The 18,786-nt window shown below is 47.6% G+C and overlaps 1 protein-coding gene and 1 non-coding gene across 2 annotated transcripts; both read right to left on the bottom strand.

Annotated features, from left to right (window-relative positions):
- Positions 1–33: 33 nt before the first annotated feature.
- LOC117845018 (protein IMPAIRED IN BABA-INDUCED STERILITY 1) lies at positions 34–5,469 on the bottom strand. Its single transcript, XM_034725886.2, has 9 exons — positions 4,177–5,469; positions 3,267–3,551; positions 2,873–3,190; positions 2,369–2,596; positions 1,828–1,925; positions 1,495–1,606; positions 810–1,358; positions 594–726; positions 34–480 (listed from the first exon to the last, which is right to left on the bottom strand). The coding sequence occupies exons 1-9, from the start codon at positions 4,561–4,563 to the stop codon at positions 461–463; spliced, it is 2,130 nt and encodes a 709-aa protein (XP_034581777.1). The 5' UTR covers positions 4,564–5,469; the 3' UTR covers positions 34–460.
- A 6,878-nt stretch (positions 5,470–12,347) lies between these two features.
- On the bottom strand, positions 12,348–16,913 carry LOC117846257 (uncharacterized). The gene is made up of 2 exons (XR_011897505.1): positions 15,008–16,913; positions 12,348–14,049 (listed from the first exon to the last, which is right to left on the bottom strand). It is a non-coding gene; the product is annotated as an uncharacterized protein (transcript).
- Between the last annotated feature and the right edge of the window lie 1,873 nt (positions 16,914–18,786).

Raw genomic sequence — 18,786 nt, forward strand, 5'->3', positions numbered from 1 at the left:
TGGTTGCCAATGAGATACTACAGTGCGGCAGAGTAAGATGACAAATTATTCGATTTTACCTTTTTCTTTACAAAGGCTACCTACAACAATCACGCCATTGTGCGGTGGTTATTGGTTCCAACTGCACAATGGTCTGAATGTTTGATCAACCACAACGGCTCTTCAGCTGTTAACGGCTCCCTCTACAACAAAAAGGACAAAACATAGGCGTCCTCAGGGAATCTACAATACACGCCGAAGTCATACCAATCTAGTAGAGGTGAAGTTTCTCAAATTTTGCTGTGAGCGGGGATCATCTAAATCCATCATGTTTTTTATGTTTTCAGTCAACAATTCCATCGTCAGCAGCAGTTGCCAGCTCCCGGACTTTGACAGCAAATGCCCATCAGAAACTGGCATGCTCTCCACTTCTCTATGCATCAAGCTTCTCCAATCAAAAGAAATGGTCAAGCTTTTGCTCTCACTTGTCCAGCTTTCTTCCTGCCATCAAATAATCAGGCAACCATCAATTGTGATTCACGTCTGATTATCAGAACAAACAACGGGGGCAATGGAAAGAGATAAGGTATCTACAAACTCTGAAACACAATTACCTCTCCTGAACCATGATGTCCGAACAACTTGTCGGATGTGTCGCTCATGCTTCTGTAACAGTTCATCGACCTTGTGTGACTGGGATAACAAGGGGCCTGAGTACTCAACCTTCTCTTCTTGATCATGGTCGCCCTGGAGTTTCAAATGGCACGTAGTTACCACTTAGTTGGTATAAAAGTGAAGCTAGTATAAAGAAAATTATTGACTCAACTCACCTTGAAACTATTTTTTGATGAGACAGTGCCCCCGAGAAACATCGCGTTTGAGAAGTTCTGAGAGTGGTAAGTGTCACAAGAATCGAATGAATCTGGACGCTCTAACTGTGACCACTTCTTCAGGACTGCACGCTTTGCTACATCATGAGGCTCCCGGTCTTGGATCTTGGAGTTGGTGCGAGATATTGATATGGATACATCTCTGCTAGGTAGCTCCCTCAGGCCAACGTTCTCTTTAGCTTGGGACTTGCTGTCCTGATCAGCCTCACCAGGAAATTGGCCTCTTGAACTAGATCTGGTCCGTGATCTAGCAAAAGAGCGATCCTCCTGTGGTCTTTTGGCCCATGCAAAACCGCCAGATGAAGAAACACTCAATGGTCCTGAGAAAGGGACTTCCTCTCGTGTGTCGTTCTTAAAATGCCGAGACCTTTCTCTAACTTGGACCGGTAACACTGGTGGTATGTCGGTAAATAGCCTAGCATCGCCATTCAGCTTCACACGATCCTGTATTGCTACATCCTTGGTTCCATTTACACTAGTTTTGGACTCCTGAAATAAATAGAAAGCATGAGGTTTGATGACTAATGTTACCATCAAATTAAATATTCATACAGCTAGGCCAAATAGCTCTGCCGATAACATTTGGTGAAGGCATCGAGCCATAGAAAAAAAGAAGAAAATATACCTCTTTGTTACTTATTTGCTTAGGGACTGCACTAGGTTCTCTTGCTACTCTGCTGAGCCTTGAGGACTTCTTGGATGCTTCTGTCCCGTGCCCTCTGCTACTGGCTTTTCTCCTGAAATGAAAAAGAATGATACAGATTAAGGTTGTTATTGACTATGGCACTGTTCAAATTAATAGGGAAAACTTCCAACAAGTTCTGTACTGATAACAACTCAATATGTTTCGGTGTGGGGAGCTGCTTAGCAAAAGATGAATTTTCAATTGTAAAACATATGTCCAGAAGCTAATAATAAATAACAGATCCTAAGTTGCTGACTTCCTTTCAAATCCCACCTGAGCGCATCTTCTCGTAATTTTGCGTCCATCTCTTTGTTGGGTGCATATTTAGGCAAGCTCGAAGGATCACATGCATAAGGTTTTGTCCTGAAAAACTGTACAAAAATAAAAGGAATAAATCACCCAATATCATAAGCAGTGCAATTCTTATCAAATTTACAGTATGAACAAAGAAAGAGTTTTTTCTTTTATCGCACTAAACCTAAGAATTTCTTGCCCATATGCTAATGCCATGTAAAATGATGGAGGCATCAAGCTAAATGCTTAACACTAATATTCTGCATTGTTCTTGAAGATTTAGTTTATGATTGCAATTTGGATGATCTACTACCCTAATAGCTAGAACATATGTTCTATTCTTGCATTAAGTTTTCCTAACAATATACCTGATAGATAACAAAAGAAAAGGGCAGTAGAATAGAATTAGAGGATTTCAACAAATCAACTACTTAATTTCCAAAGACCAAATACGCTAGTTTTTTCAATTCGTCGCCATTTATACAATAAGAATAAAGGATACTACATGATGCAGTCTTACCTCAGATGAAAGAGCACCTGCTGCAGTACCACGCTTGTAGGGCTCAACCGACAGAAGAGTTTCTAGTAAACTCAATGCATTTCCTGGTACCTCTTTAAAAACATCTCGAAGAGTACTAGGATATGGATGATGCGGTTTAAATATTGTTGCATGAGGCAACTTCGACTTCTTCCAATAATCATCTGCAGGGGAACCACATAGCTTAAAAATCTTGTGCAGTTGTTCCACCTGAAAAATAGAAGAGATTCTTATCATATTTACACACAAGAAGCAAAATCCAGAGAATTTAGAACTCCTGACAAACTAAAGTTGGAGATTTCTTTTGTAAAAAAAGAAAATAGAAAGAGGGCACAAAATGAAACTTGTGTTTCCTAATGAAATAGGATTGGAGGAAAACAGCAAGTACAGAATTTGTTACAGAACCAGATCCCACAAAAGTATGGAGTATCAGGCAGATCTGCTGCAGGAAATGAACTCTATTAACTAATGTAACCAATTAGTTACCTCGGTTCTTCCTTGCAATATAGGTTTCCCACGGAACATCTCAGCAAATACACACCCAACACTCCACAAATCAACAGCTGCATCATAGTGAGTTGAACCTAGTAGCAGTTCAGGTGGTCGGTACCACAGTGTAACAACACGGCTGGTCAGAGGATGGTTTTTGCTGGGATCAAAGTAATTAGCAAGACCAAAATCAGCAATCTTTAGAACCCCTTCGTTATTCACGAGCAGATTTGCACCCTTGATATCACGATGAACTACACGACGTGAATGGCAATGCTCCAGCCCTGACAGTAACTGGTTCATGTAGCACTTGAGCTGCAGTAGGTGACTGTCAGAAAAGGCCAGGCCAACACAGTGTTGAACTGAAGGCAACAAATGTGCTTGAACATACCTGTGCATCAGTGAATTTGATGTCCGGGGAGGAGCAAAGTCCAGCAAGATCGTGCTCCATGTATTCAAAAACTAGATAAAGGCTGCATGATAACCGAGAAGTAATCAAGCCTTCCAGTTTCATGACATTTGGATGATCAAGCCTCCTTAATATTTGTATCTCCCTTGCCATGAATCTAACACTCTCTGGCTCAAAATTGTCAAATCGCACCTTCTTAAGGGCAACAATCTTTCCCGTCTCAAGTTCCCGTGCCCTGAATACACTGCTATAAGTGCCTTGCCCAACCTAGACACAATGCAACAAACAGAAATGGTCAGACCTTTAGAAGGCACAGAAAACATGTATCTAAATAAAATATCATATATACATGGAGAAAAGAATGCAGGTTCTCGTTCAGCATAGAAGGCAGTGCATACGATGCACACCAGAAATTGAACCTGTATTCCAGAGTTTTATTCCCCTTGTTGTTTCCCAATTATCTCTCCATGGTACGGTGATCACATAGAAGAAATGGTATAAAGAGATCAATTCCCTACCAGAAAAGCATTTCAACAATGGAGACGACGAGGCCATGTGATGCCTCACCGAAGGAGACACCGGATCAATCAAGTCACATCCCTTTTATCCCCTACATCCTCATAACAATTGTCGATTATACTAGTTTATTGTTCATGTCGTAATCCATCACCAACAAAGTACTACTAACAAACACAATGATAAAGGACACCAGAAAGATACCAACCAGTTAGACCAAATTACAGTCCCAACAACTACCATCCTTCTAAAATTCCACATGCACGCAAAAATTTTGCCACGGAAAATGACCCACGAGCTATTGAGCTGAATCAGTCACGAAATCTGAACCGAAATGAAATCACACAGGAAACCTCAGCCGAAAGCTCCACAGTACCTTCTGCAGCTTCTCGAAGGAGTCGGCCTTGAGCGGGATCCACCCCTGGATGGCCTCCCCGGCGACGGCGCTGAGCCACGGTGGCCACCCGGCCGCCACCTGCTCCCCCTCCAGGCTCTTCCGCAGGCTCCGCAGCCGGAAGCTCCGGGACGCGGCCGGCACGACGACTGCAGCCTTCCCGGGCTCCTCCGCCTCGTCCTTGACCTTCTCCGACCTCCTCGCCGCGTACGACGAGCTGCGCAGGGAAGACACGACCGCCGCGGGCACCGGCAACGGCACCGGAGCCGCGGACTCATGGGCGCGCGGCTGGCTCCGGTCCCTGATCGCGCCGGACAAGTCGGCCGCCGGCGTCACCGAGACGGCGTTCTTGGACGCGACGCAGCCCATCGCGGCGGCGCACTACCACCAGGCGCCACCAACCATACGCCGGGCTCGCGCACGGGCACGGACCAGGACCAACGCGGCGATCTTTAAGAGCCCGCTCCCCCCCTCTCTCTCTCACGCCAGCATTGGGCTGGGAGCCGGCGGCCGCGGCGCAAAGAATCAGGAACTGGAAATTTGACCCCGTCGCCCGCCAACCACAGGCGTCACGGGTCGAGCACGGCACAAGTCAAGAACAAGCCGGGAGGCCCGGGATTGACCTGGAAGACTAATTAACGATTCGACTACGACGCGACGCGAGACATCTCACGAAAAGAAAGAGAAGAGGGGGCGCGCGACTTTGTTGAACACCACTGACCGCCAACCCCCGTCGACGGACGGACCACGACGGCGACGCCTCCCCGTGATCGCGAGGGGTGGTCGGTCGGGTCGGGCGGACAGCGAGAGAGAGAGCGCGCGCGAGCACGCACGGAGCACCCGTTGCGGCGAGCGGAAAAAGCCCACAGCCTTTTCCCGCAACCGCAAGCGCGGGGACAGATCAAGAAGCCACCAGAATTACCGGCGGCGAAGCCCGGAATTGGGGCAGAGGAAACGGCGCAACAGCCGAGAACGGCGAAACCGCGTCCCTCCGCCGCCGGAACAGAGAAGGAAGGCGTCAAATTGGGCCGGAGAAACGGCAGCAGGTTGATGGAATGGAGCTCGCTCGATCAGGGGAGGGGAAGGGGGGAGTGTGGTGGCCTGTGGGTGTGGGGGGGGAATCGGAGCGGGGGGCTTAAAAGGTCGCGCCACGGGCCGCGCCGGGGGCGGGAGTGATGAGATTTTCCGCGCACGCTTTTCTCTTTTGGGGAGAGTGGCTTTGATGAGGGAGCGCGACGCGAGTGCCTTTGCGACGCCCAGGCCTCGGCAACTCGGCAAGGCGCCGCGCCCCTGTTCTTGTAGCGAGATTAGCGGGGGGTGCGTAGGGCCCGACCACCACGCCGGCACAGCCTTTTCAATTTCGCGAAAGTTTTCAGGTTGAGCCCTGGGTTTTCCAGGTATTCGGGCGTACCATACCATACCAAACGAGAATGCCAAATTCGTGCATCGCCCAAGCAGTACGGCGCAGTCCGTACCAGTTCCGGACGGCCATGCAGACGCAGTGCAGCCACTGGACGGACGGGCGCGGTCCCGGCCCGCTTGAATGCGAGGCGATTCTCGTTGAAACCGGATCGGAGCTGAAACGAAACGAACGATTTGAGCACTTGATTAGCGGCGAAAACTGCTGCTTCGCCGTCGCGAGACGGTGGCCCCCTTCCAAAAGCGTTGCCGGCAGCAGATGATCAAAGCCCCTCCGGTCGGGGAGCCCGGAGCCCCCGGCCAGCGCGATCAGCCAGCTCACTTCACGATTCACGTCTCGCGCAGGGTCCGCCTCTCCCCCCTGTTTTTTCGATTGGCTTTCGAGGATTTTCCCCTCGGAGACGCCCTGGGTTCGCCGGTCCCCGCCGTTGCCCTTTATCCTTTCCTCGTCTCTCCAACTCTACTTTCTCCGCGGCGCGGCGAAAAGGTGGCCGCAGGGGGGGGGGGGGGGGCAGGTGGCCAGGTGCCCCGCCCTGACGCCTGACCTCCCCTTCTTCCCCTCTCGGCCCGTGACGAGACGAGAGAATAGAGACGAGACGGATCCACGCCACCGACCCGTCCCCTCACGCGTCAACCCGCCTGGCCCTGGTCGCCGCGGCGGTGCGAAGGGGACGGGACGCGCACGAGAGGCCGCCGGACTGGTTCCTGCTGCCTGCCGCGCCCCGGCGCCCGTGTAAACGGCGGCCAACTAGTCAAGCCAGCCCGGCGCGTCCGCAACGCTGCCTGCACTGCACGCGCGGACGGACGGGATGCTCACTGATTTCGGCGTGGAAAAATCGCGCGCCAAGTGCCAGCGCGCTCTGTCCCCGTGCGCCTGCCATCGGCCACCCCTGCGGCCATGCTGAGCACTGTGCAGCTCTGCCCTCGGCTCGGCGGCGCCAGTTTCTGCCGCCTTTCTGGGGCATCTTTTGTTGTATCCGGAAATGGGCAAACGGCGCCACGCCCACGCGTACCAGAGATTCCACTGCGGAATTTGCTTTGTTTTGTCCCGGTCTGCTGTGTCCAACGGAGTTGACAACAGCGGTCAACTTTCACGAAAACTAGTGCAGCAGGAATGCCCTAACCTACAGCTTGTTTTCACCCCTTTCTAGAAGTAATCTTTGTTTTTTAGGCTACCTGCTGCATCACTTTAAGAAAAAATGAACAAATAAAAGGTAAAAAATAATAAAAATTCTTGTTTATTTTGGCTCTCTTGGCGCAAAATTATATTTGCACAGCGGGCATGGCTGCAACATCTAGCAGCTCATGAAGCTGCTTTGGTATATTGCCAAACTACCAACTGCCCCGTCCAAAATAGTACCCACACAGAGTAAATTTGACATGACATTTGATTTGGAACTGTCCCACAATCCAATTTTAAACTCGACGTCTATCTCCACCAGCTGTCGAGCTTGGTCAACACAAGAAGATCTCGAAAACAAACAGATTCGGCCAGAATTGCGTCAAGCAGCTACAGTGCAGTTTAATGGAGGTTAGGTTGGAAGCTACTACCTCGCACCCTCAAAAGGACAGAAACCTAGTTGCTGCTCTTATATATAAAAAGAAGAGTTAAACACGTCGAGTGGGCTCAAATTATTCATTTGGTAACAACAACTTATTCATTTGGTAACAACAACTTGATACGTGGTGTGGATGGATCATCGGGACGACACATGGGCCAAAAAATACCACGTCGGCAGTTTATGTGTGCAATTGGCGCTTACATGTAAATAAAACGTGGACAACACTATTGCAAATTAGCCTTTATTTATTTATTACTCCTTTTTTAATTGGAATTGCACATAGGTAGCTTATATTGCTAAAGAAGTTTTGACGGAGAAACAGAAACGAAAACCTAAGACTACAGATCAGGACACCTCCTCTCCTCTTGTTGCTCCCTTCCTTGAACTGGATGGCACATCAGCAGCCCATTCTTTTTGCAGCAGCAGCAGCATGCCAATAGTCACAACTGGGCAAGAAAGGAGGTGCAACTACAGTTGGGGACACGGAGGGGCGCCGGCAGCTAGGATGAGGGGGCGGCAAGCAACAATGGGCGTCGGCTGGAGCAGCACTAGGGGCCGTTGGCCACCATTAGCAGCATTAGAGTGAGAATAAAGATGTGTGCCATGGATAAACAGAAAAAAGGGAGAGCCGGAGAGGGGTGGAATCGTTCCCCTTCTAGTAGCTTCAGGATGAGAGGGAGAATAAAATTTTGAATTATTTCTACCAACTAAACTTTATGTACGCGTAACTTCATGATTTGAGATCCAAAACTACAAGGGGTAGTCAAACGGAATGGATTTGAGGAGCTCTACGCAACCACGGTTTTCGACCGTCCATTTGAGCAATGAATCAAAATGTCAATATTTGTGCTTATACAATGCCTGTGGTTAGGAAAAACATATTCCTTGTTCGTTTACAAAATTTTATTGCACCTCGCAAATTTTGGCTATTTTTAATGAAATATATGATTTTTAAAAAAATTACAACATTCCAAGGCTAAAATAAATCATGGGAACAAAACATGGAAATGAAAGCAATTCTCAAATAAATATTAGGATTAGCAAAAAAACATTAGCTAACATGTAAGATGCCTATGTGGCATTCGTTGCCTACGTGTTGTTCCGGTGACCCATCCGCACCCACCTGCTAAGTTGTTGTTCCGATATGAACAATTTGAGAGATGATATACATAAGCGTACTCACTTGCTAAGTTTATGTACTAATGACGCATTTAACTCTAAAAAGAAATAGATGTTACAAAAGTCCAAGGTGCAACCTCAAAGAAGAATCATTTCTGCGCAAACGTGCAAACCAGTTCCATTTTACAAAACAAGTGCAAACCTGCTTAATTGATTTACAATGTATATAAAAATTCCTTTTGAAAGATCTTCGCTTGATTCCTTTAGGAATTCTTATAGAATCAGTATTTTCAGGCATGTGTTTAGACTTTAGACATTAACCGTTTCAAAAGAGTACCAGTATGTACTCCTGCCCAATAAACATGATCATTCAAGTTTGGTCTGCAAAGGACCGCTACTTTTGGAAGCATTTGCTATGTTGGTCGGATTCCAAATGTGGGGAGGTCAAATTAGGTCACGCACGCAGACAGGCAGTGCACTCTGCTTCTTCTTCCCTATCCTGATAGGTGTATTGAAATGTGATTTAAAAGTCTAGTAGCTGGAGGAAATTGTCTAACGAAGTGGATTTTTGCCGGTCTAGTAGCCTACCGCGTGATGGATTAAGCAAATATTTTAGTGGTACTAACTGGTGTGGGCATGTGATGGGGGGACACTACGTGGATTGGGTGTTGACGCAGAAGAACAGTTCGGCCGCGCATATATCCATAGGTACTGATAAAAAAATTAGGCCAACAGATATTGCAGCGTCTGAAGCTAAGGTTCACTGAAACTGCGTTATGAATTTTAAATTCTGGTGGGATCAGCCTGGGATTTGGAACTCTCTGATCTGCCGGCAGTGATTGCTCATCGCAAACAATGTTGGTTTCCCCTTAATCTCAGGCATCCACTACTCATAGAGAATGATGAGTAGTATGAATGAATTGAAAAAAGAAGAAGATTCTATTGGGAGCACTACTGTCCGGCAAAAAAAGTACTTGATTTCGTTATGGGGAATGTCCATGGTGGCCAAACGACACTGTTCAGTGTTCAAGGCCCAGTGGCCCACTGACTGAAGAACTAGTAGCATTAGCATGGGAGTCAAAAAATTAGATTCGTGCCGAATGTTTCTTTTACATTTCTCCAAAAGCCAAATCTAGGCCAATGTCTTTTAGACCATGACGATGGACGAGACGAGAGTGGAAAGGCGCGCGGCCGAAGGAAGGTCTGAAACGGAGGGGATCCCGTGTCTTCTACGGGGGCTGACTCCGTGCACGCCCAGTGGGGGACACTTGGACTCCTCTCCACGCGACCACGCCACGAGCCACATGGAGACCGGCTGGCTGGCCCACTCGTGCTACTGTACACAGGCACTAGTGCTGTAGTGCATCTATACTGTCCACACTCTTTCCTCCTGTTCATACGGGGGTGTGAAACATACGGCTGCATAAAATGGGATTAAGTTAAAGACTAACACCAGTTGTGAATCTCGTGCGACTGTGATGGGATTCGAGCTCCAGTGTTCATACTGCAATTGCTGCAGGGATTAACCTCAGGATCTCCAGGTGTCTAGGTACACGGTACACCTCTCTCAAAAAAAGTAAAGTTGTCTAGGTACAGTCTGCATGTTCACAGTTCACACTAATGCATTTCTGCACTCGCTCTTGATTATTCCAATTTCCGAGAACTTCTTCCCGTGTTTTGGATACAAGGTGCTAAACTTTAACAGTACCACGTCGGATGTTCGGATGCTAATTAGAAGAACTAAACATTAGCTAATTATAAAACTAATTACAGAATCCTGTGCTAATTCAGGAGATGAATCTATTAAGTCTAATTAATCCATCATTAGCAAATGGTTACTGCAGCACCACATTGTCAAATCATGGACTAATTAGGCTTAATAGATTCGTCTCGCGAATTACACTCCATCGATTAGTTTTGTAATTAGTCTATATTTAATACTCCTAGTTAGCATCTAAATATCTGATGTGACGGGTGTTAAACTTTAACAGCTTGGATCCTTGCAATCCGTTCTGGAGCAATAAGAGATGGCCGTGTTTTCACCAGCTCGAGCTGTGCCGGGGTGCCCTGACCGGATCACTGTACTACCCCCACTGCGTTCGGCTCCTGTCCGTCTCATCGTAATAGCGATGGCGCGGCACGGCAGATTAGCGCGACGTCTCAATGTTCCCTCTGATAATGCAACGATGATCGACCAGCTAAGCCCGGACAGTGATAAGACGATTCGTATTATTCCGTCGTCCTCGACATCCAACCCCCAATCTCTGTTGCTTAGAGAACACTCGAACACGAGCCCCCGTTCTCCTGTAAAAAAAATCCGGGTAGAGCAGAGTTCTCTACAGCTCTAAACGTCACCTTCATGATCGATCTGCGCTACGCGATTAATGTCCCTTGAAACTGCTGCGGAGGGGGATGTGGACGGGAGGTTGGTGGCGATGGGGTTGCCGGAGACTTTTTGGGGCCCGGCAGCTTTGAGTGGAGTCAGGCTGGGGATGGGGAGCAGGCGGAGCTGGGCCCGTGCTGACTTCCATACCTCGTCCCCTTCTCGTTCGGTCCGTCACGAGCGCCCGAGCTACGGGCCGCCTGATTAATGGAGTCGGCTCTGTTTGGTCCCCGGCCCGGTGAATGCGTAGGCTGGTCTTGGGTTGGTCTGCGTCGCCATTGTGCGACGCAGCGACGACAACACAAGAGACGAGAGAGGTCAGAGGTGCCCACAGCACTTCCAGTAATGTCACCTTCAGGTAGCTAGCTACGGGAAATAGGAGCTGCGGAGTACATTGCTGGGATAGCAGCATCCTACAGGTCTCGCATGATAATGACTGGCGACGCGCCTGGAGCCCTAGCTAGATGCTAGATGCTTTGCCTATACCTCCTAATCGCAGCCTAAGCTGGGGCCTAAACAGTTACAGCAAAAAAACTGCTTTGCCCTTTGCGGGTCATTGTTGTATGTCTGCCATCATCCACACCATGGGCGGACGGTCTGGAAATGCAAATGATGCGCACGGGCCCGACGGGGAGGCTGAACTTGGCATCCATCTCTGATCGGCCCCTCCTCTCGATCACCGCACTCATCGCTCATCATTGTTCGTATGCCGTTGCAGCAACTGAGCAACCTCACCTCGCGCAACGGCAACGCATCAGCCAGTAACCGTCGCATCCCGGTCGTCTGCCGCGACTGAATCCTTTGCGGATCTGAAACTGCGCCGACGGTGACGGGAGAATCTTGCGAGCTATAGTGATGATGATTTATTTTGTCCTGGATGCGAGATTACCAGCGAAACACCAATCCCAATTCAGTGTTAAGAATCTCCGAGCAAGGACAAAGCGTACACCTAGTGGTTGACGTATCATCGGGCTATAGAACCTTGTGCAAGCCTACACCTGAACCTGCATGCTGCCTAGGACAGTGGTAGCTGCTAGGTTTTAAAGCTGGAGTTCGTGTTCTGGAAGCAAGACGATAGCAGGAGGACCCTCGGTACAGTGGATGCAGGGAGCAGTGCTTCCTGTTCATGGTGGACATGCATGAAGTGATGCAGAGTCGTAATCTTCGTATGTTCCCATCGTTTTCGTTGTCCCGTTCGTCATCTGCTTTCAGTTGTACCAGAATTGCGAGCGAGGAAGAGGGGTAGATGACGATGATGATGCAGAGGCTGGTCCAGGCAGGCGTCCAGCCAAGGCAATTGTTCTGCATCATGATAGACAAAAAGAGGCATACATGGAGCATACTATGTGCTCCAATACTTGGCTTTGAAGGTTAGGAAAACACGCTCCTTCCGTTGGTTCTTTTCATATGGCCACGTGGAGGATTTGTGTGGCGAATGAGGGATCAGTTGGTTACGGCAGTCGTTAAAATCCATCATCTGACGGGCGCCATGATTCAGAATTTCAGATTCTCAAATGATGCGGCAGCCGGTAGGACAGAGCAGCTGAACTCTTGAGGGCTGATTCAGGATGTCCCCACGCGCACAGGATGTCTCTGATGCTGAAAGAAAAGCCTAGGATTTACTTTAGATGAGCACTTGCTGCCGGAGTCAGATGAGGTGAGAACTGTCATGTAGGTTCAGCTCTAGCATTTTATTACTGTAGGTCGTTTTAGCTTTTGTAGGTGCATATATGCATAATAATATCTATGCATCTACAAAAGCTAAAACGACAAGGAGTAGCTACTATAACTAGATCTAGTTCTAAGGCAAGACGACAACACAAAGTACACAAGATGCAGGTGTTTTCCCTTCTTTGCTGGCCTGGCCACAGACACCGCCGTCGCAGGGTCGCAACCACTTCCTCTCGTCCTATGTTTTTTTTAATCTTCTTGGAAACACATGTAGTACAGAAATGATGCGCAGAAGAATTGAGCAAAGTCAAGCAGACGATGCAGAAGCTGGTCCATGCGAGGCATACATTCAGTTCTGACACGATGATTCAAAGAGAGCAATACTGTGTTTATATACTTGGCTTCCCAGAAAAGTACCCTACGTTGTTAGTTTCGTCCCCTCTTCTCTCCCCTTTCCTTTTGGCACAAGGTTCGTCCACGGCTACGTGGAGGATTCCAGCTCCAAGATTTGGTCGACACATCCATCGAAATGTGGTCGAGAAGTCTGAATCTGATGTGCGCCGTGATCAAGAGCTTCAGATTCTGCGAAACGATGAGGGAACCTGTAGGAGGAGGGATCAAGGAAAAGATTGACCATACGCCGCCGCAGCCCGCAGGTGACAGACCTCACAATCTCACGAAGATATGACGACGCCGATGGGGGCAAGACGGCAAGATGCTCCTACGCACACGAAATGTCTGTGATTCTGACTGAAAAAGCCGACGGTGAACGAGCAGTTCTTGTCCGAGCCAGACGAGGTGACGATTCCAACCGCCGGCATGCTGCTTTGCATTGCACGCCTGCCTGGCATGTACGGCTGCAAAGCGACTTCGTACGTAGTACGTACAGAGCAAGATAAAAGGATCGCGAACGCGATGGTCCCTCGTCCGTTAAACAGCTTGTACGCAAACATTGTACTCAGCTTCCGATGCCTCACATCCCTGACAGAAACTTTCTCGTTTCCCTCTACGAACAGAATCATAAAACATATCACTAACCTGCTACAAAAAGGGAAAGCTATTCTCAAAGGGACCGGATAATACGAAATGAGCGACCAAGCAACGGTAACTTCCATCTTACAAAAACCAGTATCAAGCCTACCATTGCTTCTCTTGGCTTCCTGAGGTGTGAAAACCCATGCATTCATCCTCCACAACATTTCTTTTACTTTTAGATGTCTTCCATAACTTCACACAAACTTTCAGCGTTCCTCTAGTTTCAACAGAAACAACCGCCGTAAAAAGCTCGATCTCGCCATCACCAGTAACGAGCACTTTGTCACCTCTAGAATCAAGCAAGACGATTTTCTGGCGATCAATACTTCTGGAATCCTTGTCACGAACTCCAGTGGTGCTAAATGCAGCAAATTGGCCGGAACGACTGTCTGGACAGGAACCATCAATGACACGCACAAATATTGTAGCCTCCACAGAGTCAACAATATGGCCAAGTGTAAACTCCAAAGTGCTAAGCTTGCTAGGTTTATAACGACGAAACAGGTCTGGATATCTCACATGACGGCCAAATAATGGGTCAGCTAGAAAGCTCAAATCTTTATCCTCAGATTCAGTAGCGCCCTTCAATGTCAGCTTAACCTCGATGGTGACATGAGTTGGCCACACAATAGCACGGGTTGGACCTGTCAGTACTAAATATCGATCCTGCATACAAGACCACAAATAAATAATGGTACACAGGAGAGAATGGTGAGGTAAACATTGGGCAGCATAATCAAACAAAAGGAACACGTGTGTGGCATGAATGATGTAGATTGCACAGCGCAAAAGATTGGAGAAATATATTAGAACTAGTGAAAAAAAGCAATAGGATATCTGCTGTTCGACAAACAATCAGACGTCATTGAAGGTGGTTTGCCAATGCCTTGCAAACAAACCTGAAACAGCCAGAAACTATTAAGGCAGTGTTCCTAAGCGTGCATTCCGAACCAGACGAGAAGTTAAAGGCAGTCTTCCCCAGGCTCCCCACTATACTAGACATTTGACAACATGCATCTACTCCCTTATCTCCATATTAGGGAGGCAAGAACTTCAGCCAATGTGCTGAATCAGTAATTATTCGAGCCCAACGCATATGCTTCGGTTTGGTAACTAGTGGAATCTGACTTTGTGTTCTGCTAGGAACTTTATTTCCACGTGCTAGGAAACGGTTTATTTGCACATCATATATACATGCCTTGCAGACCCAAAGACATATGATCAGTTTTTATTATATTATGCCAGTCATATGTTCTCCTCACATGCCAGATTGAGCTGTCAATCGACATGATTGTATAATGCGAGCAAAAGGAATGCCAATTCTGTGTGCATGTGAGACATGATAATTTCTAGGAAACAATGAAATCTGATCAAGGTATACATCGAGCTCTCCTCTGCTCATTAAAAGTGGTCATTTTTTGGAAATTGCTCAGTGCAGCGAAAATGCGAAACCACAGGAGAAAAGATGCCGTGTTAATTAACTCCACACATGCCTGCATGGTAATAGCAATTAGGAAGTGCACACAGGTGCATCGGAATGTTCTTGGATAATTAAGATAGCTGCATTCGGCAGCACACCAGGATCCAAATAAAACGATGAATGATAAGTGAGAAATCTTAATACCTTTTCGGTGAGGGTTTGGCAGTTGTTCCTCGTGAGGTTGAAGATAATATTGCGATTCTTGTCGATGCAGTCACGTACGGCGACAAAACCAAACACATCCAGTGGCTACTGTAAGCTCCTTTTTATTCCCGCAACCTTGACTGAGAAGACCTGTAGAGTGCCAATTGGGAACGCAGTGTAACCAGGTGCGGGCTCGTCTGTAAAACGCATGGGGCCGAACCTCGCTGCAGTAGTTGTAGGAGATATCAAATGAGTTAAGATTGATTACATAGCAGCGTCACTAGTAACAACAACAGTGACGCTAATTAGCATGTGCAGGGATCACATCAGAGCTAGCAGAGAACCAATCCTATACGAAAGATTGCTTAGCTGAGAACCAGTCCTAATTACGGTGCAGATATGGATGACTTGTGAAAACTTACTGGTGTCATCAAATGAACCGTAGGAAGCAGAATATTGAGCTGTCCACTCGTCGCGAAACTGGCTAGCCACCCAGGCTTCATAGTCCGATCTTTTCAGCTCTGTATCCTCCTCCTTTGGTTCCTCCACCTTCCTCTCACCCGCGCAACCAAATTCCACCTTCAAACGCTCCCTCATCGCCTCGTCACCCAACTGCGCCATCCTCACCCGCCACAATGCGGTTCCTTCGTTTTCCCCCCGCATACCAAGAATATCCGCAACCTCCACTCCCAAGATGGTGAAGGGATCATGATAATTAATATTCTTGTCGTGAGGTCCTTCCTTCCCCAAAGGATGCTCTTCCTCCACAGAAGGCACCAAGGTTTTGTTTTCCTCTTCCACAATCGACCTCATAATATATTTTGCCAACGAGAAGGCAATTGAGTCAATTTTCTCCTCATCACAGTCAGTCGTTTTCTCGGCGAGTTCCTCCTCCGATGCTTCCCCTTCACCCACAGAAGGCCCCAACGAGCCTTCCTCTTCTCTCCCGCAGAAGGTGCCAACGCCCCGTTTTTCTTAGAGCAACTCGAGCAAATCCTCTAAATAACTCCCTACTCGAAGTTTAGAGGGTCAAGTAAAAAAAATGCACTCCAGCAGACCCTCTACTCCACTCCAGCTCCAATTCCGACTAGAGACAGTGAGATGCTTGCAAATGTGTGGCCTCGCGTCAAGGATTCTTGCTTGCATAATGGCAAAAGAAAGCTAATAAGTAGATCTTGGTTTCCCCTTTTCACCAAAAGTGAAGTCCATATCTAACTCTATAGACTTCTAACAAGATCACATTTTTGCTAAAATAAATCCTCAAAGGCTCGTCCAACCTGTTCTTCGCAGTAAAATTCACAATTCACGTCTATATTCAGCGTTCAGTCACAATGTCAACTCTTACTTCTGAAGCTTCGGCTTCTCACTTCTCAGGCTACGCGGTTCTGCCTGCCTCTCGCCCTGAAGACCGCGTGTGGTGCTGAATCGGGCGTCGTTGTGATGGGCCTTTTGGGCTCGGCGGCCTCGGAAGCGCGTGGTCGTCCTCTTTCTATCCTAAGGCCTTTTGGGCTCGGCGGCACGGCGCTTCCTCCCGCCTGCCGGCGTCGCGGCCTCGACAACGCGGCGACTAAGGGCGAATCGGCGATGCCTCGAACCATCTCCCAGCAATTGTGCGAATTCGCTTGCTTGGCCCCCTGCTCGAGTTGCCTGCCTGCCCGTGCCGCCGTCCCGCCCGCGCCTTGGCCATGGGCCCATGGCTCGGTGGATGCAGCGCCACCGCGCCGACGAGCGGAGTACATGGACGCCGTGGGCTCAGTTGTAAGTTGTAACGGGAAGAGGTACCTCATCTTCAGTTACGTCGTACGGTACAACCTGTGCCGCTCGAGTCGAGTCTGGGCGATGTGCAAACTACGATTGCTACGTCCTGGCCTGTGCAAACACCGGAACGATCAACCTCGAACGTTGTCCAGTGGGTGTCCAAGAAGGCGAGAAGCGAGCAGCCTATTAGTAGACCAACCAGTTTCCAACGTAATGTTATGAATTCTACCAAAATTGCAAAATTGCTGAAAACTATGGTTGCTTTAAAGCTTTTTTGGGAAAATAAGAAAAAACGAAATGTGGGTACCCGAGCCGTATTGAGCCGAGCAATAACACGCCGAGTTACCCAAGAAAGGAGACGAGTGACCATGCAACAGTAACTTCCATCTTGCAAAAACCAGCATCAAGCAAACCAAAGCTTCTATTGGCTTCCTTGGGTTCGAAAATCAATTCATCTTTCACGGCATTTTTAACAGATTTCGAGACCTCCCAAGCCTTGACGCAAACCCTCAGCTTCCCAGTAGTCTCAACAGAAACAGCACGCCGTGAAAGTATGATCCCGCCTTCACCGGCAACAGGCACATTCCCGCTTCCGGAATCGAGCAAGATGATCCTCTTGTGATCAACGCTGTCGACTCCCTTTCGACGAATGCCAGTGGCAAAGGCAGCAAGTTGGGCACGAAAACCATCCGGCCATGACCCATCACTGACTCGCACAAATATTGTGGCCTCCACGGAGCCAAGGATATGACCAAGTGTAAGCTTCAATGTGCTAAGCTTGCTAGTGTTGTAACGATAAATCTGGCGTGAGTTCGTCGCATGACCACATACAATTGGCACAACTGGAAAGCTTAAGTCTTTATCCTCGGATTCGGTAGCCCCCTTCACTATCAGCTTAACCTCGATTGTCAGATAATCCATCCACAGAATAGCACGGGTCGGACCTTCCAGTGCTAAAATCCGATCCTGCATGCAACACCATTTATATTTAATAAATAAACAAGAGGTATGCTGCCCGGAGTGAAGGAAGATAACGACATCGAGCAGCATAATCTACAATCAACACAAAATAATACGGTCCGTCCGAAATTACTGTTCGTTTTGTCATACATAATTTTACATATACACCTAGATATATATTATATCTAAAGATACGTAGAAAAAGTTATGTATCTAGAAAAGTTAAAACGAATTGTAATTTGGGATGGAGGGAGTACTAAAAAGGCACCACAAACAACAGGAGACATGCAGTGCTGTACTGCTGCGAACCTCTTAGGTGAGGGTTTGGCAATTGTCCCTTGTGCGGCTGAAGATAACATTGAAGTCGATGGTGTCACGAACTGCGACAATACCGAACACATCGATCGGCCACTGCAATCTCCTTATTCCTTCAACCTTGACTGAGAATACCTGCAGAGTGTCGACGGAAAAGGCACTGTAACGTGGTGCGGGCTCATCTGTAAATCGCATGGGACCGAGCTTCGCTGCGCATAGTTGGGGGAGATTTCAAGTGAGTAAAGATGGAGTACAGCAGCAGCAGAAATAATAATAACTACAACGACGGTGAAACAAATTAGCATGTTCAGGGATCACATAATTAACAGCCATAGTAATATACTGGTTCAAGCTTTGATCCTACCACAGCTATTTATCTTATTGCTGCTTCGGATTACTGACAGAGAACATATTTCCTGGTTATCAGTTACTGATGGGAGATACAAAAGATTGCTGAGAACAGATGAGGGAAGCGAAGCCTGTCCTAGGACGTTTGGATAACAGGGGCTAAACTTTGGCTCGGATAAATATGAGTTAATTATAAAACTAATAGCAGAACCTCTAGGCTAAATCACGAGACGAATCTATTAAACCTAATTATTCCATCATTAGCGAATGGTTACTATAGCATCACATTGTCAAATCATGAACTAATTAGGCTTAATTGATTCGTCTCGCGATTTAGCCTAAGGGTTGTGCAATTAATTTTATAATTAACCTATGTTTAATACTTCCAAACACTCGAT

Source organism: Setaria viridis, chromosome 2 (genome assembly GCF_005286985.2).
Source record: "Setaria viridis chromosome 2, Setaria_viridis_v4.0, whole genome shotgun sequence".
Classification (NCBI taxonomy): Eukaryota; Viridiplantae; Streptophyta; class Magnoliopsida; order Poales; family Poaceae; genus Setaria; species Setaria viridis.

Excerpts from the sequence above, each read along its gene's own strand:
- LOC117845018 (XM_034725886.2), bottom strand. The coding sequence starts at position 4,563 with ATGGGCTGCGTCGCGTCCAAGAACGCCGTCTCGGTGACGCCGGCGGCC. Across the intron at positions 3,191-3,266 it reads TCAAATTCACTGATGCACAG|CTCAAGTGCTACATGAACCA; the intron begins GTATGTTCAAGC and ends CACCTACTGCAG. Across the intron at positions 727-809 it reads CATCAAAAAATAGTTTCAAG|GGCGACCATGATCAAGAAGA; the intron begins GTGAGTTGAGTC and ends TTGAAACTCCAG.